The sequence below is a fragment of the Aphelocoma coerulescens genome, chromosome 6 (genome assembly GCF_041296385.1).
Source record: "Aphelocoma coerulescens isolate FSJ_1873_10779 chromosome 6, UR_Acoe_1.0, whole genome shotgun sequence".
In the NCBI taxonomy this organism is placed as follows: domain Eukaryota; kingdom Metazoa; phylum Chordata; class Aves; order Passeriformes; family Corvidae; genus Aphelocoma; species Aphelocoma coerulescens.
Genome location: NC_091020.1, coordinates 23,093,289 through 23,119,597, shown reverse-complemented (window position 1 = coordinate 23,119,597; position 26,309 = coordinate 23,093,289). Strand labels below are relative to the sequence as shown.

General features: G+C 40.6%; 1 protein-coding gene across 1 annotated transcript in view; it reads left to right on the top strand.

The window, feature by feature from the left end:
• The first annotated feature begins 369 nt into the window (after positions 1-369).
• Positions 370-26,309, top strand: part of LCOR (ligand dependent nuclear receptor corepressor) — a 60,545-nt gene continuing 34,605 nt past the window's right edge. Inside the window, exon 1 of the mRNA XM_069019854.1 lies at positions 370-466. Within this exon, the coding sequence (XP_068875955.1) occupies positions 370-466 (97 nt within the window). The remainder of the gene's footprint in view (positions 467-26,309) is intronic.

The window sequence follows — 26,309 nt, the reverse complement described above, 5'->3', positions numbered from 1 at the left end:
CCTGATGGAAAACTATGTGACCCCTTCAGGGTTGGAATGTCCCCTCAAGGAGGGATTACAGCTCTGGGCACAGTGACCCCTCAGGAGTGGGATGTCCCCTCAGGACACAACGACCCCCCAGACCACGACGACCGCTCAGGGCGTTCCCGCGGCCTCACGACAGGCTCCGGATTTCCACAGCGCCCCCTAGCGGACCGGTGCAGCGGCGCCGCACGTGCGAGCCGCCGGCGGGCTGGCAGCGCATGCGCGGGGCGGGGCGGGCGCCGAGCGCGAGTGGGCGTGTCAGAGCGCGGCGCGCGCGGCCCTCCCTCCCTCCCTCCCCCCCGCCCCGCCGGCCGCCACCGCCCCCGCCCCGCCCCCGCCCAGAAGATGGCGAGCCCGTGCGGGCGGCAGCAGTGCTCCATCCAGAGGCGCGGCGTCCGCCACCAGCTCGATTCGTGGCGACACAAGCTCATTCACTGTGTAGGTGAGGGACGGCGGCGCGGCGGGGAGGCCGGGCCGGGCCCCGCGGCGGCGGGAGGCTCCGCCGGAGCGGGGGCCGTGAGGCGAGCGGCGCCGCGGCCTGCGGGCCCGCCCCGCTCCGCTCCGCTCCCCCTCCCCGCCGGCCGCCGTGAGGCGCCGCGCCGGGCCGGGCCCCGCCCTGCGCCGGAGGGGGGGAGCCGGGAGGGGGGGGTCCTGCCCTGCCCTTTTGTGCGGCCCCTGTCAGCGGCGCGCCCGCTCCTCCCCGCTCGGCACGGCCCGGCCCGGCCGCGGCCCCTTCAAACTTGTTTACGGCGGGGCCGCGCCCGGCGGCGGGGAGCGGCCCGCCTGTCACTGCCCAGGGGCGAGCCCGGGCCGGCCCGCCTGCCCCCGGCCCGGCCCGGCGAGGCGGGAGGGAGCGAGGCCGCGGAGCCGGCGGGAGGAGCGGCGGGGGAGGCGGAAAGTTGTGGATCGCGGTGCCGGATTGACGCCGTGAATCCGGAGCGGGGCCGCAGGGTTAAAAGGATGTGTGATTGCTTTTCTGTTCTCCCCCCCACCTCCGTTTTTTTTTTTTTTTTTTTCCCCTCCTCCTCTCCTTTGCGCGTTTCTTGTTGGGTAGGCTCCTTGCAGTCGAATGTTTGGGGTTTTGAAAAAGAAGTCCCTTTCATCTCGAGTAACTTTTTCCATTCAAAATACAGATTTTGCCCTTTTCTCTTTCCCTAGTAGGAAATTGAGACCTTTTCTATGCGTCCCAACATTCACATAAACGTCAGCTCTAGGCCAGTAATTCAGTGGGTGTCTCCAAAGAAAAAAGGTTTGAGAACAGTAGACTGTGAACTTGCAAAGTAATCTTAAAAATCCCTGCCTAGAGCATTGGTATGTTTCATCTTGTTTGGCCTTCTGTTTCTAATTGAGCACAAATCCTCGTTTTATTTTTAAATATGCAAATATGGCCATAATCTGCCAGTGACTGCTCAGCATAGGTAATCTGTAGTAACAGTCACAGACTCACTTTAGTTCCTTGTGTGCAGAGTTAAACCTCTTATTGTCAGTTAGGTCAGCATCCCTGTTCATTATCAGGGATTTGAAACACCATTTTTGGTTACACCAGGATGTGTAACTGCTGCTGTATATATTTTCGACTTCATCTAAATGTTTAATTTTCTGCAATATAAAAGTGTTCTCTAGATGCTTGTTAACTTCAATATTAATTCAAGCAATTTATTTTATGCATAAAGCAATTGAAGGACAATATGTTACTGAGAAACTCACACTACATAAAAGTGTTGGGGTTTTTTTCCAACGAATAATTGCTATTTCTAGATTCAGTTTGCGGGATTTTATTTTGATTCTATCTCTGCTACATTCTATTCCACCTCTGCTTGAACCAGATTTATTTTACTTCTGTCTCCTTTTCTCAATTCCTCTTACCTCAGGCTGCTGGGGTTCAGCTGTTCTAGTTCTTTTTAAACTCCCTATTTGCAGCATGTCATCTTGTCTTCCGCTCAGTCCCTGCTGCTCTAGCATTGGGTCCTTGAATCCTCCAGTGGAGCTGTCCTACTGCTTGGAGTTAGATAGCTGTGAGGAGTAAATTTGGAGGGAAAGAAAGAAAGAAAGAAAGAAAAAACCAAAAACCAAAAAAGACAGTTTCAAAGCTGCTGTTGAAGATCTTTTGGTGGGGTGAAATGCAAGAATTGTCTCTATTCATTGTGCTGCTCTTTGGGAAAATTCTGGGTAGCTAGAGAAGTTTATGGCATCTACACACTCAAAGAAAACACTACGTTATTGAAGTTCTTAGCAACCCGAAGTGCTAAAACTTAAACCAAACACCCCACCTCCACCCCCATTAATACACACCCTGTTCCATTTCCCTAAAGCCATTTAAATTGCCAGCTTCTCGTGAAGTTGCTTTCTCCCCTTGTGCCCTCCATACTCTTCCTCATACCTAAATTTAATACGTTTTCTTCCTCCAGAAGATTTCCTTCTCTGAAAGTCCCTCTGTGTGTGTTTAACAAAAGATACTGTGAACACTGTTAAGCACAGAATTGACTGGGGTTTTTGGGAGGTAAAGTACAAAACCATTTAAGAAAAATAAAGTCCAAAGTGTAACAGTGCTCTGTGACTTTTATCTTGATGGCACTATGTCGTAAATAGTTTCAGCTTCAAATTGATCAGCTTTATGAGGTTTCAGGATCTGCCCCGTTCCTAGTATGAATCTTGTGTAAATTGTTGGGTCATGTAAATGTATTAATTGTTACCTTTTTTGTTTTCATATTTTTATAACATTATAAAAGGTTTGTTGCACTAGCCCAGGATCTCCAGCTGAAGTTATGTTGTGATCTTAACCCCTTGCTCTAAATATACTTGTCAACTTTTTAAGTGAATTTTGACAATATTCCTCGAGATTTAGAAGTAGACTGTTAAATTATGTAATGTTCTATTCACCTTGGCCGTTTGTAGAAATCTGTGAGAATTTTTTCCTGTAATAAACACTCTGCTTTCCACTATTTATGTATCAGTATGGGAAAATCTTTCATGTTACTTCAGAAATATTCATTCATATTTAGTTCCAAAAGTAAATGAGGTGTGTGGGATTTTCTGTGTTAACATCTTTCCCTGAAAAGTCATTCTAATACCACACCACGTGGCATTCAGAAAAAATATACCTGTGGTTTGAACTAGTGCATTTGGCAATAAAAATGGCTTAAGTAATTAACTTTCCTCTCTTGTTTCTTGGTTCTGCAGTTGGCTGCTCCTTTGGACTGTGGGTTCATGGCAATTTGTCAAACTAAGCTTGTGCTCTTAAGGGAGCAAAACCACGGACCACCTGTCCAAAAGGAGCCAATTCAGGGGAGCTGTCCTAGTGGAAAACATCTTTCGGAGGGGATAGAATAATTTTCTGCTGGTATAGTTCCCTGAACTGGCCGGCTGTCAGGTTAAGCAAATACCAGCACTCGCACAAGGAAATGTGAGAATGCAAAGCTGGTGGAAAGGAAAAGAGTGAGAGCACAGCAGCAGAGATACAGATCAGCTTGAACTGTCACAGAGTTGCATCTTTGGTTGTCCCAGTGTGGCTTTTTGTGGGAGATAGCTCAGGGAACTGATCTGTCTGAAACCTTCCTTCACTGTCATGCATTTCATCCCCTTTTTGTGAGGAGGGGAGGTGGTGAGGCTGGTGGAGCTTAGGTCTGTGAGCAGTTCTGTTGATCAGTGATGAAATTACGGGAGCAGCATGCCATGGCCTGGATATGGAAGGAAGTGTGGAGAAGGGGTGTTTAAGCTTTCTTAGCAGTGAGTTGTAATGAGACTGTGGAACCACAGTGCCAGGGTAGGTGGGACTGGCACCTGGATCTTGATGCTCTGGTAGGGCTTTATAGAGACACAGTGTGTTAGATGATAACTATTTGATGCTGACATTTGTGTTCTCTGTACCAGTCTTGAGTGTTAACATCTTTTTCAGTGGTCAAAAGCAGATACCTAGAGACAAAGGCATGTGGTGATTTTAATTTTTTTTTCCTCTCTCCCAGCCTCTAATCATCTTCTGTTCAGACAGTTGCTGAGTTTGAAATGGTTGATGAGGTTGGATCTGCTGAGGAATGGGGAGTTTGAGGAATGAAATAACCCACAGATCCCTGAAACCCTCCTGACACCTTTTATACAGGCAGTAGTAGCATGGCAGTGCTGTGTGATCACTGGAGTAGTAGTGTGAGGTGATCGCATGCATTTCTTCTAGCTGGTGATGCTTGGCCCTTTGTTAAATATTAGCTGTACTCTTGGAGATTCCCTGACTGAATTATGGTCTGTATTGGGGGTGTGGGGGCAGGGAGGGAATGGTTCACTACTCTTCAGCAGTGATCCTAGTTTTGGGAGCAAGATGAGGATTTCAAAGGAAAATCTGTAACATTCTTATAAGATTTCCAATCATCTTGAGCTCTGCCAGTGTTTCATTGAAATGCTGCTTAGCTGTTGATTTTACTCTTATGCTGTCAAAATATGCTGAAGTAATTGCCTTTTTTTTTTTTTTAAGTTACTGTTGCTGATGAAATACTGCAACCTAAGTACCTGATCTTTTTCTGTTTAGTTCATTGTATAGTGGTGGTCTTCTGTGACCTTGGATACTTAGGATTAAAGTGTGGATTCTGAGAAAGAAATATGATACATCAGGAAGTGTTAGAAGCTAATAATAATCAAGAGAAGGTGTATAGCAGTTGAATAATTCTGAAATCTTTATTACTTTTCTTATCTTGATTATGGCTCCTGTATAGCTCCAGCCTGTGTGTGATATGAATTAGCTGCTGCTTCTAAACAGTTAGCTGTGTTATCTTGTTTTGGAAGTAGGCTTGAGTCTCCAAGTGTTTAACGTAGTTCTGGTTCAAAGGTCAGATTGTATTTCTTTGTTCCAAAATGAGAAAGCTTATTTATAGCTGTGATGTTGATGAAAAATAAGAATAAAAAGCAAGTTAAAGTTTAAATGTAGGGCTGTTCTATACTGGTATTTGTTTTAGATACACCCCCAGCCTTGTCCCCAGCAAATGTGTGAGTGGTACTGTTTGCCTTATCTCAACCTGCGTGCAACGTAGCTGCAGCTTGTGGCTTTTTTTATTAATATAAATCCATTGTACAGCAGTTTTACAGTATAGTAGCTGAAGGCTTGTTCAAGAAGTTCTATGCTCCAACCTTTCTTCTTGTTGGCGGTATGAATAGAGGGAAGGAGAATTACCCTTTTATGACAAAGTTACACCAGGAAAAAAATCGGAGGCAACTGTCATTAAAAATAAAAATCCTTAGTTGTAAGGAGTAAAGTTTACAGTTTGATATTTAGCTTTACTTTAATGTGCATGGAAGGATGGTATGTGTCTGAAGAACAGTGGAAGTTGAACTGTGGGGGATGAATCTGTTCCAAATACGTCTTTGAATTCACTACAGATCACTGTGGATTTGCCCTTGTTTCCCTGTTTGCAAATGAAGAATAACTTCTCTCCTTTCAGGGACGATGTCAACCAATGAAAAGCATACTCAAAAAAAGTCTTGATAATCACTTTAAATTATACCATCTTGAGGTCTACTTCTGATGTCTGTGACGTGAAATTTCAGACTAGGCCTAATCATTTGGTTTGTTTCACATTTCAACAAAAATGTATTTTAATTTGTGTGAGGTAAAAACAGTCTTTGCAAGGTGGGAGGTTTCCTTCTTGGGATATGTTTGTCCTACAGGAAATATAGGTGTTTGGACTTTTTAACTGAGAAATAATGACATTCAGAATTCATCTGCTCTAATGGAACTTCCAAAATTAATTACAGTAATCCATTCCAAGCATGTAGAAAATAGTAAAAATCCACCTAGATAAAGTCTTTTTAGCATTTATGTTGGGATGTATATATTACAGATTTACAGTTTCGTGGTACAGCACCATTTTAAAAGAGTACCTGAAGGACTGCTCCAAAATTTTAAGCCATTTCTTGATAGTTTATGCCATATGTTGATGGTAGGCCAAATACTGTTATGTATAGAAGTCCAATAACTGCACTTTAATTGAAAATGGGAGATAAAAAATCCCAATTTCCATGCTCAGTTGTCTAAATCATTATTGTGTGGTACTTTCATGACTCAACATTCTGCCATCTTAGGCTATCGTACATCCAGGCAAGTATTGTTGTGTGTCTTTATGGGGGTTTTGGGGTTTGTTTGGTTTTGGTTTTTGTTTGCTGTTTGTTTTTGTCTGAGAACTTGTGTTCTTACATTGCTATTGTAAAACCACAAGAAGAATACTTCCTAGAAGTCAGTTGAGGCAAGGTTTGCAGAAAGACAGGCATTTAATAGGGTTAAAGAAAATTTGCCCTGTCTTACAGGTTGGGAGCAAACACTACTGCAGTATTTCACAGGAGACTTCCAATCCTCTTCCTCATCCTTCTATGTGTATATGTTTTCAGTCTTAAGAGGATGAGGCTTTGGTTCTCAAAGGTTACTGGGATTGATATTTATATCTCTGAGAAATACACAGCTTTTGGGATTGTCTGAGGGCAGGGTTGGATGGGATGGGCTGAACCAGTTTAGGGTCTGCCTCTGGCTAAGAGGGGTTGTTAGTGCTTATTTTTACTAAACTGACAGAAGTCTGCAAAACCAGCTAATCTTCTGGTGATGCATAGTAACCTGAGTCATCCTAGCTGGGAATGAGATGATCAGGAGAGCTCATCTGAAACACTTGATGGGATCATATCTCTGGGGGGAAGGGAAGTGGGTAGAATAGCCTATTCCAAAGGCACAAAGTCTTCTAGTTTGTATCTTGTTTCTTGTAACCATGTTACAGACTATGGTTATGTTTGACAGTAGTGCTGTCTAAACTGGCTTAAATAGTCCCCTCTGTTCTAGCACAGCTATGTGTGGCAGCTTGGTGAAACAGTTCCCTGACTAGACCTAACTGGAAAACTATTTTTTTAATTTTTTTTTTTTTTTGCTACAACATGTGCAGAGGAAGAAGTGGCAGAGAATGAGGAGTTGAGACTATTCAGCTGGTATTGTAACACATGCAAAAATACATCTTTCACTGAGTAGGTGTTAATTTTTGTATGCTTCATGTTCATTACAGAAGCAGGAAGATTGAAGCAATCTCCGGCTTCATGCTCCCTCCCTGATAATGAACTGTGGGCTTTGCTTTCCCAACCAGTTCCTCTATTAATAAGTTGCAGCTTTGTACCACCTCTCCCCAGTATCTCTGCAGGCCTCTGGGGTTTCTCATTTCTCTCTGACAAATCTATGTGGCCATTTTGGGAAATGAGAGCTTCAACTTCTTTCTTTTACTCTTGAAGAATGCCTTACTGTTACTTCTCTGGATATCTTTAAGTCAATTACCTTTTACCTCAGATTTTGTTCACCTTGTATGTTGTGTGTAATACCGCATGCTCTTTATGGTGAGTTGACAAAAAAATTGAACTCTCAAAGCTAAGTAGGAGATTTGAGTTATGCATCAATACTGCTGACACATGAAAGATGAAATGGAGGTTATGGTTTTGCAACATTCCTGCAGGACACCACTTCCTCTGCAGTAAAATTGCTATTAGATGATGTCTCCATCTGTTTTTTCCACTCTTCTTACAGAGAAGAGGAAAGATGGTACTCCTCTTACATTTTCTAGGAGGGGTGGCAAAGTGGCTGCACAGGGAAGACTTGCCGGAAGACAAAGGATGTTCCTTATGCCCTGAGGACCACGATATTTTATGGGAGGGAGTAGAGGGGGAGAAAAGAGGACTGGACAAGAGCCTAGTATTCATTAACAAAGGAAGCTTTCAGAAGCTGAATCCAGCAGTGTGGAAAGACATCAGAGGCCACCAGACAGTCTTAACTCTTGAGCTGAGTTTACTAATGAAAACTTTTCTGGTTGTCTTTGAATGTTTTATGCATACACTTATAGTACAAGTGTTTCAGTGTGTAACTGGAGAGATGAGTCCATTGGATGTCCTTTGCCCTCTGCTGCTGCAGGGGTGGTGGTCGTTTTGAAAATAGAGTAACTGCCAGAATAGGAAGAGGAACAGGTAGTCAGGAGTCAGAGTTCTTAATTTCTTTATTTGTTTTTTTGTCAGTTGCCCTAACAGAAGGATGTGAAAGCTTCACCCCACAGCCTGTAATTCCCCACTCTTAAAACTTCAAGGTCAGCTCTTAGTCCTGAGGCTCCTTACTCTGTGCTCCTGTACATGTCGTGGTGTCTGTAATGAGTCTGTAGCAATGTGCTGTTTTGGCTCCTTTTGCTGCTGTGTTTATGTGACAGGAGGCAGCTTGCTGTTACCTGAACTTTTGAGTTCAGCCTGCAGTTTTGCAGAGACAGGCTAGTCCTGCAGCTGTTAAACTTTCCACAGCAGTTCATATGCACTCTTTGGTGGTCTGCCTATACGTACTGTGCAGACTAACATGCAGGTCAGTTTTGAAACTTTGTCACAGATTAGTCAGAGTAATGGAGTAACCTGCTTGTGCGCTTCAGATGAGGAGTCTTGTGATCAGAAGAGTCCTCACAGCCTGTGCCTTGTGTCCTGTAGTCTTGGGCTCTTGGAGAAATGTTTTTATATATTGGAATGCAGAAAATGGATTTGCTTTGGTTTAAACAGCAACCTGGCTTACTTCTTGCCTTCTTTGGCAGTTATTTTGTTCTCATTGTGAACAAGTTGAAGATAAGCTAGTGCTACAGCAGACCTTTGTCTCAAGTTTGGTCATCTCCTGGGTTAAGATTTGTCATTGTGGCAAAACTGATGAGAGCTGCTTTCTAGGTGGTGCTTTATCATGGTCTTTAGATGCATTTCTGAAAACATGCTGTTGTATCCTTTGCCTAAAGAAAATTTTTGCAGAAGTGGATGCTTAACTTCCATTTTGCTCTGCAAAAGCAAGAGAATAGGAAAGCGTGGAAGTAATTTCCTTTTCTGATCTAAACAAACTTAAAAGCAATCTTCTTAAACTAGTGATTCCATTTACATCCTTCAGAATAGGAGGAGCATTGCTACCTTATCCCTAGCTTTCTCTCCTATTTTAAAGTCATTAGTGAAACTTAAGTTTCTGTGATACCAGAATGTCTCTTCTGGGGTTTCTCTCAAGGGTCTTACTTTTATCTTACGAAGAAAAAAGCCATCTGACAGTGTTCACTTCCAAATGAGCAGTGAAAAAACTTTTTAAAAAAACCTACTGCACTTTTATGTCAGTGATCATTTCTTGATCTAATTGTCCTCTTTGCTAAATAAGAGGAGTGTCCCTTGCTGGTTTTAAATGTCCTTTGGAAAAGTTGTGCTCTTATTCAACTGGAAATGGAAAGTTTCAGTGACCTTAGTGGTTATTCTTTATCTGCATGTTGTACTTTACTATCTTTCAAAATATTACAAGATTGAGAAAAGGATGAAGATGTGTGAGGGGAAAAACTAAATGTGAAATATTAGTTATATGGCGGTTTAGATGAATATCCACACTTCAGAATGTGTTGTGTAAGACAAGTGCTCTGAGTTTTTGTCAAAGTGAAGTGTCAAAGTCTCTTGGAGGGGGGAACAGTAGTTTTTTTCCCTGAAATATTTCCCATGAATGTTTAGCTTATTTGAACTTATACTTGGTGGGCAAAATTGTATCAAATATAACTTGATATATAACAAAATTGTATCAAGTATAAATTTGGTATTTCTGGTTAAATGCCTAACTACTGCCCACACATTTCTCTTGGTTTTTTTATACTTTCCTCTCATCCTTGTCAATCCTGTGCATTCATACAAAATAAGAAAAATGTAATCATCTGAGACTGTATGGTAAGATGCCATGAGAACCTCGTTCTTTTATCTCACAGGAGTATTTTTTTAAACTCTTCACAAAATCTAGTGCCTTGGTCTTCCCTCTGCAGTTTTCCTTGAGACGTGCAGTCATTTGGGAATGAATGGCTTTAGTGCTCAGTTGAGATAGGCCATGCAGAGGTACATTTTGATTATGATCTTTTGGATTCAGCAGGAATGCTGCATTTATTTCTTGAACAAGCCTACACCGTTGAGAGAAGAACTGTGCTTTGCCAGAGCTCTCTTAAATCAGTGTTTTTCAACCTGAAGTTGGCAAGAAGCAACTGTGGAAAAACAAGACTATTGCCAATAGTTTAAATTGTGTGGGGTTTTTATGCTTTTCAGGATTCCACAGTTTGAAAATTACTGCTCTAAATGATTTGTAAATGAGGGCTATTTTTCCTTTCCAAAGTGGCTGTAGGTGCTAAGGAGTATGAGCTGATATTTAGTGATCCATTAGATTAGGATTGATTTTTAACTTTCCTTCCTCTTCTCATACTTTGCTATTTAAAAGTGTATTTTATCTAAAAATGGATATCATGGAGGATACTAAGCCTGGAAAACTTCATCTTGAAGGCTGACTTCTGAAAAAATGTTAGAGTGCTGTTAAGTAGGTCTGTTTACAGAACTGCACTCCCTGTATGTAGAGCTTCTGTATTTTCCCTTCCAAGAACCTTGCTATAAAGGCCAAACTCCTGCTAGTTTGTGTTAGATCTAAAGATGTCATTACATTCCTACCTTACATGGTTGTGGAAGGAACTTTAAATGTGCAGGCTTGAGCATAAACCACGTAGTCTCCATGTGGTACATTGGCAGATGCCCTGAAACAACAGGTAAACCACCTTTCAGGCAAGAGGGCATGGATTTATTTATTTTAATGACTAGAAGGCATTTGAAGTATGGGATGGATGCTAAGCTGTTTGGTAATCCCTTGGTGCACTGTTGTTCTGGGTATCAAAACCCAAATAGTCTCCATCCTGGCCACTGTCCTCCTGACTCTTTTTTGCTAGAACCATAGCTGAGGTCACAGTTTGAGCATACTAACAGTAAATTGAGTAGAGTTCAGAGGTTACTCTGCTCAACAAGTTACTCAGTTTAAAATTAGATTAAAATTTGACTTCATAAGTTAAAGATGTTGCAGAACTGTAGTTGACTTTGCCATGGAGGCTGCACTCCTTGCCTGTGACAGATTGGTTCTTGTTCCTAAATCATCTGTTTGCCTGTGACTAATGTTGAATTTGTATCTTTCTGCTGCTTGTAGTTTGAAGTGAATTCTGTGCTCCAAATAAGAACAGCAGATAGGGCTTTATTTTCTCAACTCCTTGTAGCCCAAGGACTGCTCCTGTCCCTAGGGTAGGAAATGCCTTACGCAGCTTGGTATATAATGGGAGATGCTTGAGAGGAAGGCATGTATTGAGAAGTCAATCACAGCTGCTTTGGTCTATACTTACTGGCATGGTGATGAACTTTAGCAGCTAAATGCGCTTGTGATGACACCTCACAAACTTTAGAAAGTAAGCAGTTATTTTTAGGATTAAAACTACTAAACCTACTTTAAAAAGTCTATGCAAAAACACTTTTTCCCAGGAAATCAGCACCTTCTGCTTATCATGTTTGTGAGCATTTCAGCATCACAACCCTATATCCTTCTTGATGTTCCTTCTTGTCTGTCTTTCTATTGTCTGAAAGTTGGAGGGCTTTCCACTGCTGTAAGGGAAGTAGAATAGTTCTTTCATATTCAGTTAGGGGAAGGAGATAAGCAATCCTCTGATCTCACCTTTCAGGCAGATGGATCTTTGCTCTCAGCATGCCATGGTGCTGCCTAGGGGGGTCTTCATGGTTCTGCTGGCTAGCAGCACACAGAGCTAATTTCTGTGTTGCTTTGTACTAGCAGACTTGAGGGGTTAAGAGTGTTAAATTACTGTGTGGTTTTGAAATTCTGTTGGTGGTGTCAAAAATTTCTTTATTAAATAAATAAATAATGCTCTGAACACTGGTTTGCTGCGCCATAGTTTTGCCAGCGTAGCTGTATTTGATCTGGTTTTAAGCTGGGTCATGAAGTCAAGGTTTAATAAGCCTTGACTCTAATGAGAAGTTGCAGGTTAGTCTGAGCAGAGACTGTGGGACCTTAGCTGTGAGTGGGCCAGAACAAGAGCCATGGATGTGGGTGTGGAGGAATCCCTGTGAGGGGTGTCCTTGCCTCTGAGGTAGGAGCCATCTGTTCTCAATGGCTGTGAAAGGACACCAGTGCCTGCTGGAGCACCTTGTGGTTATGTGTGACAAGTGAGGCTCTCCTGAGGACTAATTCCTGCTTTCTGTCAGCGTGGCAGCCAGCGTGCAAATGTGCTTTGGCTGTTAGTGCAGTAACTGCCTCACCCTCTGCTGTCAGTCCACACTCATGTGGGGCTGGGGTCTAAAGCAGCATGAGTCAGGTGGTCTTAGGAAATTGATCTCTTGCTTCAGATGACCTCACAGAAGGTCATAAGCTTACAGTTGTTTTCAAAATGACATGTAAAATACTTGGCTGTAGGCTTTCAAACTCCTTGGTAAGGCATTCTTTAACCCAGGTGGGTCCTCCCTGTTAGTTCCTTTTGAGGGGAGGTAGAAATGAAAATTAACTAACAGGACGTCATAGCCTTGAAATATCCCAAGATTTCTTCTTCTTGGAACCTGTGAAGGAAAATGAATATCTCATGAAAACTAGGTCTCTTGAAAATCCAGATTTGGCATAAATGAGGGTCAAACTTCACAAAGAATGCTTTTAGAAAAGGAAATGATGAGCTTTAATAGCAGTATAAAGACTGAACTCTTCCAAATACATCTTAAAGCATTTTTGGGGAATAGGCACAATGTTTCCCATGTTAAAAAAAAAAAAACAAAACAGTTTCAGGTAACTAACTACCTGATCTTCCCATCAAAGAGAAATGTGTATTCTTTTGAAGCCTTTGCCTGTTAATATTCTAATGTGAAACTTGAGGGGACAATGTTTGGGGAGGCACTGGTGGGAGAAGGCAGGCAGGTTCTGGGAGGGGTTTTTTTGTTTGTTTGGGGGTTTTTTTGTTTGGTTTTGGGTTTGATGTTGTTGTTTTAAGCTTAAAAAGTCAAATAGAAGTCGCCATGAAAAAGCTATTCTAAAAACATACTGTTTTCAGTTAAAGAGTTAAAGGTGTTAGGACAGCTTAGAGATGTGCCTAGCTAGGTTCTCTGAAACTTTTTTTTAAGGAAATTAACAGAAAATGGTCCTCAAGAATATCTAATAAAATTACTGTTGGCTTTTGAGCCATGAGTTATTCTTTGTCCAGAATTAAGTTAAACATTATGCTATTTTTTTAAACTGTATTGCATCACATTAAGCAAGTTTCTAGAGGGCCAGATTTCTGAAAAGGCATGAAATTATTCTCTTTGCAATAGCACTGTTTTGGTGAAAAACATTGAAATGTGTTGATTATAGTTTATATACCCTAAAAGTGATGTTTAGTGTGGGTAGAAGATGCTATAGGAAACATTAAGTAGACTTCTTTTCCTTTTTGAAATCGAGAAGGTTATGCTAGAGCAACTGTAATAAAGCATTTCACCCTGATTTTGAAGAAACTGCAAGTCCACGTTTACAGACCTTGTCAAACTGCAACTTTGTGTTACATTTAGAGTAGGTACAGGTTTGGGCAGTAACTCTTACAGTAATTTCTGAGAAATCACAATTGTATGTCTTTTAACCTAAATGAGCAGTATGGGAGGCTATAGTTGTTTAATGCTGACCAATATATAAGATTATTCAGGAAAGATTTTGGTTCCACCACAGGTAAATAGAATACGTGTCCAAGGGATGCATAGCAGTAAAAGTGAATTTCCTTATAAAAACACAGTTCATGGTTGCACAGCAGTTTTGACTCTCACACAGATCTAAAATGCTGCAGGAAAAGGGTGATCTTACCACCCCCTTTGTGCCACTGCCCTCACTTTGTGTAAATGCGTGCTGGGTTGAATCAGGAAACTGATCCCTGAACCATCTTGTCATGTTACTGTGCAAATGCAAGATGAGTGAGCATCTGGGGGGGTGGGGAGGATGAGTGGGATCAGCTCTTTCAGTGGAGAGGTGGATTTATCATGGATTAAAGTGCCAGGTGATCAGTAATCATAGCTTCAAAACATTGAAGATATGCTGCAGAATGAACTTCCCTGTTACAGTAACCTTCAGTTTGCAGTAATCTGTCTTCTAGTGACTTGGGATAAATGAATTGTGGAATTTTGTGTTTTCTTACTCTGCTTCTCTTAATTAACGATTTTTGCACGATACATTTTGCAGTCATACATTTTGCAGGCACGTGCATTTTACTGCTGTTTAATTTTTATCACCCTCCTTTAATGCACTTGAATCAGGCAAGCTTCATTCTACTCTTGATGCCGCCTTGCTAGTGAATGTGCCTCAAGTTGCAGAAATCTTGATAAAGATCTTCATCCAATATGTTTGTTTTTCATAAAATTAACAGGAAGTTACAGAGAAACTGATGCTGTAATGGGGACATTAGGGTCATTAGTAGTTACTGTTAGCAAAAAGTTTTCAGGGATGAAACCAGCAGAATCTGTCTTTCTATCCCCTCGTAGTCAGTCTCATAGGTATTTCCTTGCTCTGGTTCCTGTGACATAGAGGTAGTCTAAATTCTCCTTTTGAACTGGAGTCAACACACTTTTGAATGTTGGCCTAAAGGAAGGGATTTTCTTTATCTCTTTGGGTAATCTGCGTATCTGGGCTTTAACAAAATGACAAGTCTCTGCTAGGGTGCCTTACACCTTAGGTTTATGATGCCAGTTGGGGAGATGGGCCGGTGTGAAACAGCTTGCCTGGGGTCCATGTTCTCCCAAACGGCAGGGACAGTAGGTTTCTAGCCATGGGAACCTTCTGAGCCTCAACCCCTCATTACACCTGACTTCAAAGCATTCTTGGTCTAGTACAGTATCTTCCATTTTCAGTGAAAACAGTCTCTACAGAGGGATACATAGGTTTGGACTGGGCTTTCTACGTGGTCAGCCAGTCAGGATGCATATTCAGCATGACTGCTGGCTTAGGGATTTTGTGTTAAGACAATGTTTAAAGTTGTTCTAGGGCTTGCTTCCGAACAGGAGTCACTAGGGAAAAAAAGCAGGTAGAGCTAAGGGCAGTTGGCACTTGTGCGGAGTTAATCTGAGATTCCTCAGCCAGCAGCTCCTGATGGCTGACCAAGGAGCACGACAGGGCTGTGTCAGACCAGCTCTGCATTCATGAGAGTACTGGAATAAGAACCACTCCCAGAAAACATTGTCTGCTCATTCAGCAGTAGGTCCCATTGCCTTCCACACGAGCTCTGTGATCTGTGTGGTGGTCTCTCCTGCAGGAGCATGAGTCTCCTGCTCCTGTGTGCCTCACCTGTTCTCTGCAGCATGCTGTGCCAAAACCTACAGAGCATGGAGTGTTGTTGACTCTATCTCCTTTCTGTTCTAACAGGCCTTGATTTTCCAGCATCTTTGCTGTAGCATGTATTTCTCATGTTTTTCACTTGCAAGGAGTCCAGTGCGGTTACACATCTAACAAATTGCATGCTCTGTTCTTTAACAGCAGCTACACTTCTGCTTCTGAAAAGATGTATTCTGGGATTTGCTGGCCATGCTTTTCAAGATGGCATTGTTTAAGGCAGCCCTTTGTGTTGCCACTTACACTTTTGTGCTTATTGGGATTGGGATTTGGGCTAGTGAAACTTTTGTCTTAACCCTGAACAGCCGTTCTCATGCAAGGTGAACTTGTAGAAGTTACTGCTTAAAAACAAAAAAGAAGTGAGGGGTGTGTGTGCAAAACCACTTACCCTTTCTGCAGTCTCATGAACTTTTACCAGTGTAGCTGATGCAGTGTGGGAGTAGGAATGAGTGATAGAGTAGAAGGAAAGGACTGCAAAACCTGCTGTTGCTACTGAAAGATCTGCTCAGGAGACTGTGCTTTGAATCTGTAGGCTTGATTGGAGTTTGCCTCTATGAATCTTGCCTCATGCTAGCACTGATCTTTCAAAAGAGGCAAAAGATTACAGAGATACTTTTCCAGTGTCCTCTGGTGCAAAAAGCAGAGATTAATTTTTGTTATGTCTGAAGTCTTGCATCTTCCTGAAATGCACTGAGTTCTTCAGTGAGATGATGTGATTCTTGGTTCTGTACTGTCTTTATAGTTTGAACTACTTAAAAACCTGTCCACGCTGCATTTCATGTGCCTTTGGCTTGAGGGATGCCTACCAATCTGTTGTTTAAATCTCCTTTGAAATACACAGGGCTAACCAGTTTCTGTCAAAGATGAGGGAAACTGGTAGGAGCTGTTTTGTTCTTGCCATCACATCACAAGCAGCAGCTGTAGATGTTCATAGGGTGACTTATTTCAGAAATCACATCTTTTAGCAGTTGTCAGGAGGAGGGAGAGCCTTCAGTCTGCTGTTCTCTTGTAATGATGGGATGCATTAACTGGAGCATGAATCTCCATACTGGAGCTTCTCCTAAGATTCAGCAGCATGATAGGCAGAAAGATGGCTTCTGGTAAAATGTTGGACCTTTTGGTTTGGGGTAGGGGTTTTTTTGTCTTTTTCCTTTTTTTTTTTTTTTTTTTCTTTTGTCATGGACTGCCATGAGTATAAAGCATCTACATGGTTGCCTCATGGAAGCCTTGTTACTGAGAGAAACAAATCCTGTGAAATTAGCATATTCTGTTAATTTGGGAATGAATCAGAATAAATGGTTCTTAGTTTGTGCTTAGAAATATTTCTGAAAAACAAAGGCTTGACAGTCCTTGAAGATGTATGCTGGTTACTTCAGCTTTTACATTTACATTTGTCTGCTGTGGGTGGAGATCCTCTTTTAGTCTTTCTAAAGGTAGAGTCCATTCTTTCCTCCTGTTATCTTTGCTGTTAAAGCTGGACAGTGCTGACATCTGCCTTGATGGATGAGTGGATGTCATTCTTGGGAAAAGTAAATTTAAGGCAAAAAGTAAATGGTGAAGGGGTTTTTTTATTCTTCTTTCTTTTTAGTAGTTGAACTAGCTGTTTTGGTTTCTTTTCTCGAGGACCACAGGAATAAATCTGAACAATACAAGGTTGAGTTGCACCTGTAAAAATGGATTCATTTTCTTAGCTTCCTCCTGTTCTGCACAAAGCCACAAGCAGCAGAAGTACTGGAAGAGCCTGCTGCGTAGGCTTATGCTAACCGTATGTTAACTTTGCTTAAAAAAAATTAAACCCTACCTCCTGCAGAACTTGATTTGCCATTGAGAGGAGCTTTCCACTTGCTGGGAGTGAAGGGGAATTTTTCAGTCCCTGGCAATTGTGTGGAGAGATGGCTATTGTTATTGGCTCAAAGACTGTAGAAAGAACTTTAATTTCCCTGCTCTGTTTGGTGCCTCTGCAACTCCAAACTGTCTTTCAATGCAGATATTTAGCTGACTGTCCACTGTTGCTGCTTCTAGGTTCCTTTCATTTTACATTTTCTTCCGCTATTCTTGTGGTTCTTCTACATTGAGTGTTTGGAGTTATTTTTCATGAGATGTTTTTATTTCCAAACTAATCTTATTTTCTCTTCAGGTCATTTATGTATTTGTCTTCACTAATGTTTGCAACATCTCCGAACATAGTATCCTCTGTGAATTTAACTAACGTGCTGTTTACCCTTTCTTCCAGATCCAGTTTCTGATCCTACTTCCACATTTGGGAGTATGCAAGGGACAAACACATCTCTTTGCGTAGCTTGACTGGATATCCCAAGACTAGGATGTTAGTATATTTAAACATTTTTTTTTGCATTAAAATGTTGCCAGTATCTTAATTGCACATAGACTATTATTTCTTAAATGTAATTAACTTTATTGGCATTATGCATATTCAGAAGCCTGCTGGTGGAAACATTCTGCAGTCTGACTAGTGCTTATTGGTGACTTTAAAATGGGTGCAGGAGTAAAAAGAATTTCAAGGTTGCTTTTTAAATGAGCTTATTTAGTGTTACAGCTTTAGCACTCATTCTTGAAAATGTTGGCTCTTTGTGTAATAAGATTAACTGTAGGTTAATCCACGAACATATAAAATCGTTAGACTATGTTCAAGATATTTATAAAAGACCATTTCAGACTTCTGAATGCATGAAGAGAGATTTTTAAATACTTGAAATAGTCAAATATCTATAGAAATACTTGCATCAAATAAGCGTTAGCAAAACCCAAAATTGCACACTGAAGTCTTTTTTGATTTCCTGCATTGCAGGTCATATTATTATTCTGGGACTAGTAAGAAGCCAGTTGTGTGGAAGAGTAAGCCCTATGCTAAACTCTTTTTGCAGATTTGATAATGCAGCTTCCTTAAAAATGTGTTTTGTGATTGTATCACTATTGCAAAATGGGGTATTGCATGTTTTCTGTTATGTAAGTAATTGTATGGAGATAGTTAGCAGTTCAAAGTCAGCATTAAAATACGTGGTATTTTGAAAAATGTTGGGGTTTTGACTTGGCTACTCTTGGAGTGTTCCATGTATTCAACTACTACTATATTTAATCAAATTACTTATTGAACACTAATATAAGCAAGTATTTAAAATAGTGAAGTCACTAGGATAGTGAATGCAGTGTTCACTGTGTAGCTGTGGATTTTGCAGGTTCCTCTCCAGCCTTAGTTTTCCAGTGTGCTTCTGTTCTTTTTCCCCTGTAAATGAAAGGAAGCTTCTCTTCACGTGGTTTGAATTTCTTTTGTTAAAACTGCTGCTGACTTTCTTGGCTATGATTTTAAAGTGATTAGGTATAGTTTCTCTGCTTGGATTTTAATTTGTACTGTTCAGCTCTGTACATGGGTAATAAATCCAGGTAAAATTGCAATTCTTCTTTAGCTTGGCTACTTTGGCAAAAGAAGAACCTAGTGCAAGTTGTTCTGCAGCACTTGTTCTAGTAGCCCAGTGCCTTTTTTTTGTCTGATTTCATTCACTCATACCTCTGGTATTATTGTTTTTGTTTTATAGAAAAGTAAGTGTGTGTTCTAGAAGTCAAATATTCCTTGAGCTTGGAAATATTTCTGGTGTCAAAGATAATTTTTTTGAAAAGTTGGCTATTTGAAATAATCTTCAGAGTATTTAAGATATAAAGTTGACAGTAGTGGGGAACAAGGCACTCACATGAAGTAGTAATGCTTCTTGCACACACAGTTGTCAGCACTTTACTGTTCACTCTTTATACCATACTTCATTCATTACTTGTGCATGGTAGTCTTTTTCTTTTAGAGAAACTTACATATGAAGAATTCTGTAGGGGAAAAAAATTACCTTGAGGGAAGGTATTTACAGTGTCATAGACATCAACCAACTTTGAATAGTTGTTAGTGCTACTGTGGCCTTTTAATCCCTTAGGATCTGGTGATTAGGGTGTAGCCTGCAGAAACTGAGTTTGTGTCAAATTCCTTTACTGTTTATATGGCTGTACTGCATGCAGTTCCTAGCCATGGATTGATTAGGAAATCCATTTCTGAGATTTTGCTCTGAAAGAACAATTAAGAAGTTACAAAAAGAGCTGCTTTGAATATAAATGATACTGATCTTAGAAGCTGAAGCTTCTAGCAAAGCAGCACTCAAAATTGTGAAGGGTTTCTGTTGTTTCTTCATATAAAGGTTGTACAGATACTTAAGTCTCTTGATGAATTTAGCAATACAACAGAGTGGGCAAGCTTGAGAAGATTTGTGTATAGGTTACCTGGAAAATTTAATTCTGATTTGGAACAAAGGACCAACTTCTGATTTGGAAGGCTGAGTGCTCTCCCAGTGTTTCTTCACTTAGCATCAAAGAATTGGTTTCAGATCTTCTGATCATCCCAAATAGTGACTTAATTCTTTGAAAATTTCTAAGGCACTAGCAGGTTTACTGAGACCTTTTTTATTGAGATACCAACTGTAAAATTAGAGCAAGACTGGCTGTAGAAGTCTTATCTCCAGATGTTTTGACTTTGTAACAGTTTGGTGTTCTTGACTAGAAGCTTTGTAATTTGTTTAACTGTTAGCATATCCTGAGATTCTGCTGCAACACAGTGACATTGAGAAACTTAGCATGCAGAAAGTATGGAGCTGCTGTCTTCTGTCAAGTTCAGATCACAAATGATGCTTTGAAGCAAAGAACTTCAACTAGATTGAAAACAAATGTGTGAGAGTATAGGGTGGCCTCAACCAAAGTACAGTGGATTAAACATTTGAGTAAAGAAGGCCAGTAATAAGTGCTATGTTTCAGGAATTCCAGAAGGTCTGGAATAAATGAGATGGAGAAGGCTGCAGTGTCAAAAAGCTGCAAAGAACTGCTTGGTTTGAGGAAGACTTAAAGATGATGATAGGAACTGAAATTACTGTGTATATGACTCAGTTAAGTGCACTATAAGCTGTTAAATATACCATTAGATACCAAATTCACTGTAGCTGTCCAGAAAAGATACTTGGGAATAACTTTGAAATGCTGAATGGCCATCATGAAATTTGTGTTCTCTATCATGTTACTTTTGCATCAACCAAATCCCAAGGGATCTTTTCTGGCTACGATCTTCAGTTCTGTCCCAGTAATTACTTCAGATGTCTGTCTCAGATCTGAGTAAGGGAAGGGCAGTCTGAGAGAACAAACAACTAAGTTGGACAGATCTTGATTTCCACAGTGTTGTTGTCTAAGATGTCCCTGGTCCTGCCACTTGTTCCTGGTGGTGTGACTGGACTAGGCCTGGAAATTTTTCCAGCCTAGAAATAAGGCAAGCAAAAATGATTTTTTAAAAATCTTCTATATGTTCTTGTGTAGTCATTTATATTTCCAGTCAAAAGCGTGATCAGAAATGCTGATGTTAAGCAGCCTTTCTCCTGTCCTATGTTGCTGTCAAAGAGGAAAAAGAAAAGCTCTGTGTAATCCCAATTGTAGTTGAACACAAATTGCCTCAAAGAAACTGGGGTGCTTCTCTTGAGAAGCTCACCTGCAAGCATAGCTTACAGAATTGGTGATGTATGTCTGAGGCTAAAAGATTAGTAAGACTCCAAGAGTTGCCACATGAAATGATGGTAGACATGATGTGACATCAAAAGTGAGGGAGAGATTTATCAGTCACTTGCTCTTTGGGAAAATTTGACTAAACCCCAAAGGTCAGGCTTTTTTACAGCTGTTTACTGTGGGTTTCTTGCATCTGAGTGTAGTTTTTTTTCTAGAGAAGGTTTACTGTTTGTAGTCTACACAGAGTAATGTTCCATCACATCTGGCAATTTCAGTTCCCACAGTTAATTTCAGCACCAAATTGTTTTTCTGCTGTAATATTTTGTTACAAAGTTGTCAGCAGCTGTGCTTATACTTTTCTGTTTCCAGAGGAATATCAGGGCTTGCAGCTTCTTTAGTGCATAGGCATAACCTGAGGTGTGACTGAAGGATAACTAAGAATATTTCTGCTAGTATTTGGTTCTGTTGGCACAAGAATAAAAACAGTAATACAGGTGTATCTTCCTTGCCGTACGCAAAAGTGGTCATGTGCTTACTTTGTACCTTTGTGTTCTCAATACTGCTGCTGTGCAAACAGCCATAAAGCTGGAGAGGATTTTTAGGCTTAGCTTTACTTCCTTTGGGTTTGCACCTGGAGTTGTAGATTCATGGAATGCCTTGCTTGCTGTGTACTTCCAAGTGTGACTTCAGTGATGACAATTAGTCACTACAACCTGCCCTGTAGCTAGTATGAATTCTGTGTCTTTCAGTGTTAAGATACTCCTCTCTCTGTGTTGATTTGTTTTTAGGGTTTAAGGTGGATAACTTGTGACCCCCTTGCCTGCTTTCATTTACCCTATCGGTTTTGTGTAGCTGCCTGTATCACCTTCAGATTTTCCCTAGATCATTCTTCCTTTTCAGGCAGAACTGAGCTGTCCATATGAAAAGGTTAAGGATACTTTTCTGGAATTTCTGGGAAGCCTTCTCAAAACATCACATGTGCTTCATATTCACTGTAGTCATGATTCAGCTTTCTTTCCATGATCTAGATCTTTCTTTGCTTTTGTTAGCTTCTTAATCAGAATTTAGATATACTCGCTGGTGTTGTAGTGAAATAATCACTTGACTTTTTAAAGTGGTGTATCTTTGCATACAGATTTTTCAGGATGCTGTGAGCTAGCTGGAATCAAGGTGTACTGTTCATTGAGGCAATTATGTAATGGCTTATCATGGAGGTTTATTTTACACCAGACAGACTTACAAATAACAGAGTAAAAATACTCTTGGCAATTTTTACCTTACAGGTAAGCTCAGTATACTCACCTCTCAAATCAGAAATGTTCGATTGTTTTCATGGGTCTCTTCATTGAAGATCATCAGATTTTCAATGATTGGTGATATAATTATGTTTAGTTTCCTAAACAGAATCATGTTTTCATTCCCATTTGCAGATTACTGTATAAATCTGAAAGATCTATGTAGAGATGGTGAAAGGGATATCTATAACTTGAGAGCGAAAAGAAAAGAATAATATATTGAATTAATTCAGTAATGAATCATGGTATAAATGACCTCCTGTGGTAAAGAAGTTGAAACTGAGTCACATTTCAGAAGTTTTCTAGATCACAGCTGTGGTTTGGTAGATGCTTTTTCTACTGGCAGTCCTTGTTTAAGTGGATTCAGCAGCTGGTGCCTACCCTTTCTGGGCTGATTTTTAGCTTTGAATTATTTCAGTTAATGTGATTTCAGTAGGTGACTGTGTTGCAGATAGGGAACAATGTCAGGCAAGACTGAATTGCTGAGGGAAGGCAACCATCTTCAAACAGGACAGTTGTGGAGTGTGAAATATAGCTCATATCTCAGCCAGTTTAACTCATGCCTCTAATGCTTTTGCGCTCTGCCAGTATGTATCTCTTGAAGTTGGGGTGAAAGCCACTGGTGTCCTGTGCTTCCACATAGACAGCTTCTGTGGGAGAGGGAGGGTTCCTCTTACCCTCTTACCTCTTCCTCCACCAGTTTAGACTGGTGTGGACCTCTGCTATACTTGCTTGTGGCAAGCTGTTCCTGATTACACACCTGGCTCTTGCTTATCTGTGATACGAGCATTACTGTGGCCATGAAATAAAGTGAAGCAGTGAATTGATGCTGCTGGAAATCCCATCTTTTCTGTGGGAGGCATTTTCCAGGCAGATCAATTCCATCTACTGCAAGGCTATTCTTAAGTTTGTGCCTTAGGAGCGTGGGGTGTGGGGATAAATACTAGTAGTTAATCAATGTCACCTTACCTTTGCTTTGGAGTGAAGCATTAACAGACTGTATCCAATGGGAAAAAAGTTTCAAGTTTTTTATTTTGCTGCAATAAGTAATGCAACACGGTTAGAAATCAAAAAAAAAATTGCCTCAAGTTTGAGAAATGTTTGGGCCTTTGTATTTTGGACCATGCTGATTTGTGCTTTGTGCATTCTCATTCTTGAGCTATTTGACTCTTACGTGTTCGTAAGCTTCCTAGCTAGTTGATATAGTTGCTATGTTTCTTATCAGTGAAAGTTGTACCTGCTGGAACTCCATACCTGGAGGTTGAACAGTAAGAGCACTGTCTTTGAACTGAGATACTGAAAAGCAACTCCCACTTCAATTTTTAGTGTTAAAATTTGTTTGTTTGGATTTTATTTATTTATTTATTTTAAATTTAGATCCTATTCTACCATTAAGTAAAACTTAAATTTTTAAGGATGCATAGAAAGTCGATAGTTGCTGAAACTCTTCTCTTGTAATTCTTTGCCATTTTGTGCTGTCTCTATTTTCTGGTTTATTTTCTGAAGTAATAAAATGCAAGTATTTACATGAGAAGGTTCCAGTCAGGTCCTGCATTAGTGCTGACTGGCTGTGAAGGAAACCAGATAGTCATACAATAAATCTCTTGATCTTGAGTTAAAATGTAAAACAGAAACCCACAACCCCTGCTTTGAATAACTAGCCAGATTAGTGGTGCAGTATCTACAAATTGGAGGATCCTTTCACCCCTGAAAATCCATATGAAGATTACAGCTCAGCCTGCCAGAAAAATTGCTGTATCTTGAGGTGATCTTGAGACAGCCATTGCAGAGTCCTTAGCTTTCCTTGAATTCTGCTTCTGAGACTTTTGATTGGAGATAAGAAGTTTGCATGCCTTTGTGTAATTCTCAATATCAGATCGCACACACAAAAATACTCCTCGTGGGAGGGAAGCAGGAGATGATCCATATTTTGCTATACTCTGCACTCTGGCAACAAGCTTTATAACTTGTCACTTCTGGTTTGTGGGGTTGAATTTTCAGTTGTAATCAGTGAGATAACCTGCCAGTTAGAGTGCTAACATTGGATGGAGAGTCCCATTTCCATTTCTTGCACTGCAACACAGCCTGATAACTTGCTTTGCTTCTCTGCTCTTCCTTGTAGAGGGGAGAGATCTCCCCTGTTCTAGGGTATTTGGCAGGGCACTTTTCTGCTGTGAACTATAGTTCCAGTATGTAGCTGTTATGCTGTCATATTTAGCTCATTAAATTTTAAATGCCTTGCTGTGAGTTTGGGATTGCATCAGAGAAAATGTTCTTAGACTTGGTTCTCAGAGGAAAAGGAATAGCTTGGTTGAGAGAGATGCTTGGAGAGAAGAGTGAGGATGGTCTGCTGCAGTTTTTTTATTAAAATTACAGACTAATAGTGGAATTTTAATTAAGTCCTGTAGGATGGATGGTCAGTTAGAAGCACTTCTATCAACAGTTTTTGTAATTTTTTGCTGTTTTTTTTGATTTCTTAGCTTACTGCTGTGGTAAGTTACTGTAACAGTGAAGTGGCTGTTTGGCAGAACATGCACCTTGTTGGCTTCTTGATTGCTTCAAATGAAGCTTCTCCACTGTTGATGCTGTTCTACCATGAATGAAGCATTACTCTAAGGCCAAAGAATTCTTTTTCTCTTGAGCTCCAAGGGCCTGTTTAGGGACCCCAGCACACAATACCCCTTCATTCTGTCTTGAGAACAGAAGGTGTTTTGGTGCAAAAAGCTACAGAAGAGCTGTGTGTTGCTATACAGAACTTGGATATACCTCTTCTTTTAAACAGTACCTGTCTTGACATCCTTAGTTCTTTTGTATACATGTGTCTATATTGCTCTTATAGAACCAGGTTATTGATGTTTAAGGTCCCTAGAATCCTCTGGAGCAGGAATGTCTGCAGTAAGTCCCTGAACAGTGCAGTTTCATTAACAAGAATGGGGAAGCATGAAATTTGAAAAATTGGTTGGTATGTGCAGCTTTTTCTTTGTTCCCCAAGAAGCTTAATCAAAGTTGATTTAACTTGTAGTTGGAATCCTTAATTGGTCTCCACCCAGATAACGAGATCTCTCATCAGAGGTGGATGGGAGTTTCTTTCATTTTGTTGCATGAATAAAAGAATATTCACAACTTATAATGATATGCATGTCATGAGACTCAGTGTGTATTAATAACTGTCCTGTGACTTTTTTTCCCCCTCCCTTGTTGCTTGGTCTTGCTTTTCTATTAAGATGCCTGTGACTGAAACATTCGAGTTTAATAGATTATTGTCCTGAAAGAGACAGAATTCCCGTGTTATGCATAGACTGTAGGATTTTTCTGAATTAATTTCTGCTTCAAATCCCATAGCTGTGGATAAATATAACCAATCTTGACCAGCAAATCTAGGCACGAGAAATCCAATAAAAACCTGATGTGATGGTGGTGGCTCTTGCTTCATACTAGTTAATGAGACTCCTAACATGGTGAATCCAAGTGCTGGGGGGGGAGGGAAAGGGAAATAGATCTTAGCGACCAGCCCATGCTTTACTAAATAACACTTCCAGAACCCTAGAGTAGGGAAAATGATGATCCAGTCCTAGAGTGCATGTCTTTTGTCTTCAGTTGGACCCCTGTAAAATTAAAGAGAGAGTGTCTTAGGTCTGGCTGAGTTTGATCAGCTTCCAGTTTCAGCTGCTGGATCTGGGTATGTCTTTGAGAAGCTGTTTTTCCTGTTCCTAGATGTGTGATTTGTGGCTTTCTCCATTCCATCTACCCCCCTTTCCAAGTAGTGTTTAATTGCATTTGCTTTGGTAAGCAGCCTCTGTGACCTGGGCTTTTTGTTACTTGCTGCTCTTCCTGTCTTTGTAGCTCCAGCAAATTTAGTGACTACTTTCTTCCTAGTCACTGACTAGGACTGAAAAGGCAAATGGCACAGAGCCAAGAACCAGTACCTGATGGACCTTGCTACCAGTAGTTTCTCATTTACACCAATATTTCAAGAGCTGTCACTTAATTGACTTTTAATGTTTTGTATTTATTTAACTGGTTTTGTTTGGTTTGGCTTAGGGATTTTTTTTTTTTTAATTTTGGGTTTTTTTTTATTTCTGATTTTAGTCAAGATGTGTCATGCCAGCCCAAAAGTCTAAAAATATTATATCAAACGTGTTGTTAATTAAAATTCTGGTTTTGTAAGAGTCTAATAAGGATTTCTGTAAGCCCATGTTGACTGACATAATTTTTGCTATCAATGCCTGAGAACTGTTCATTGGTTTTGAAAACCGTTACCAATTTGAGACCCCAGTACT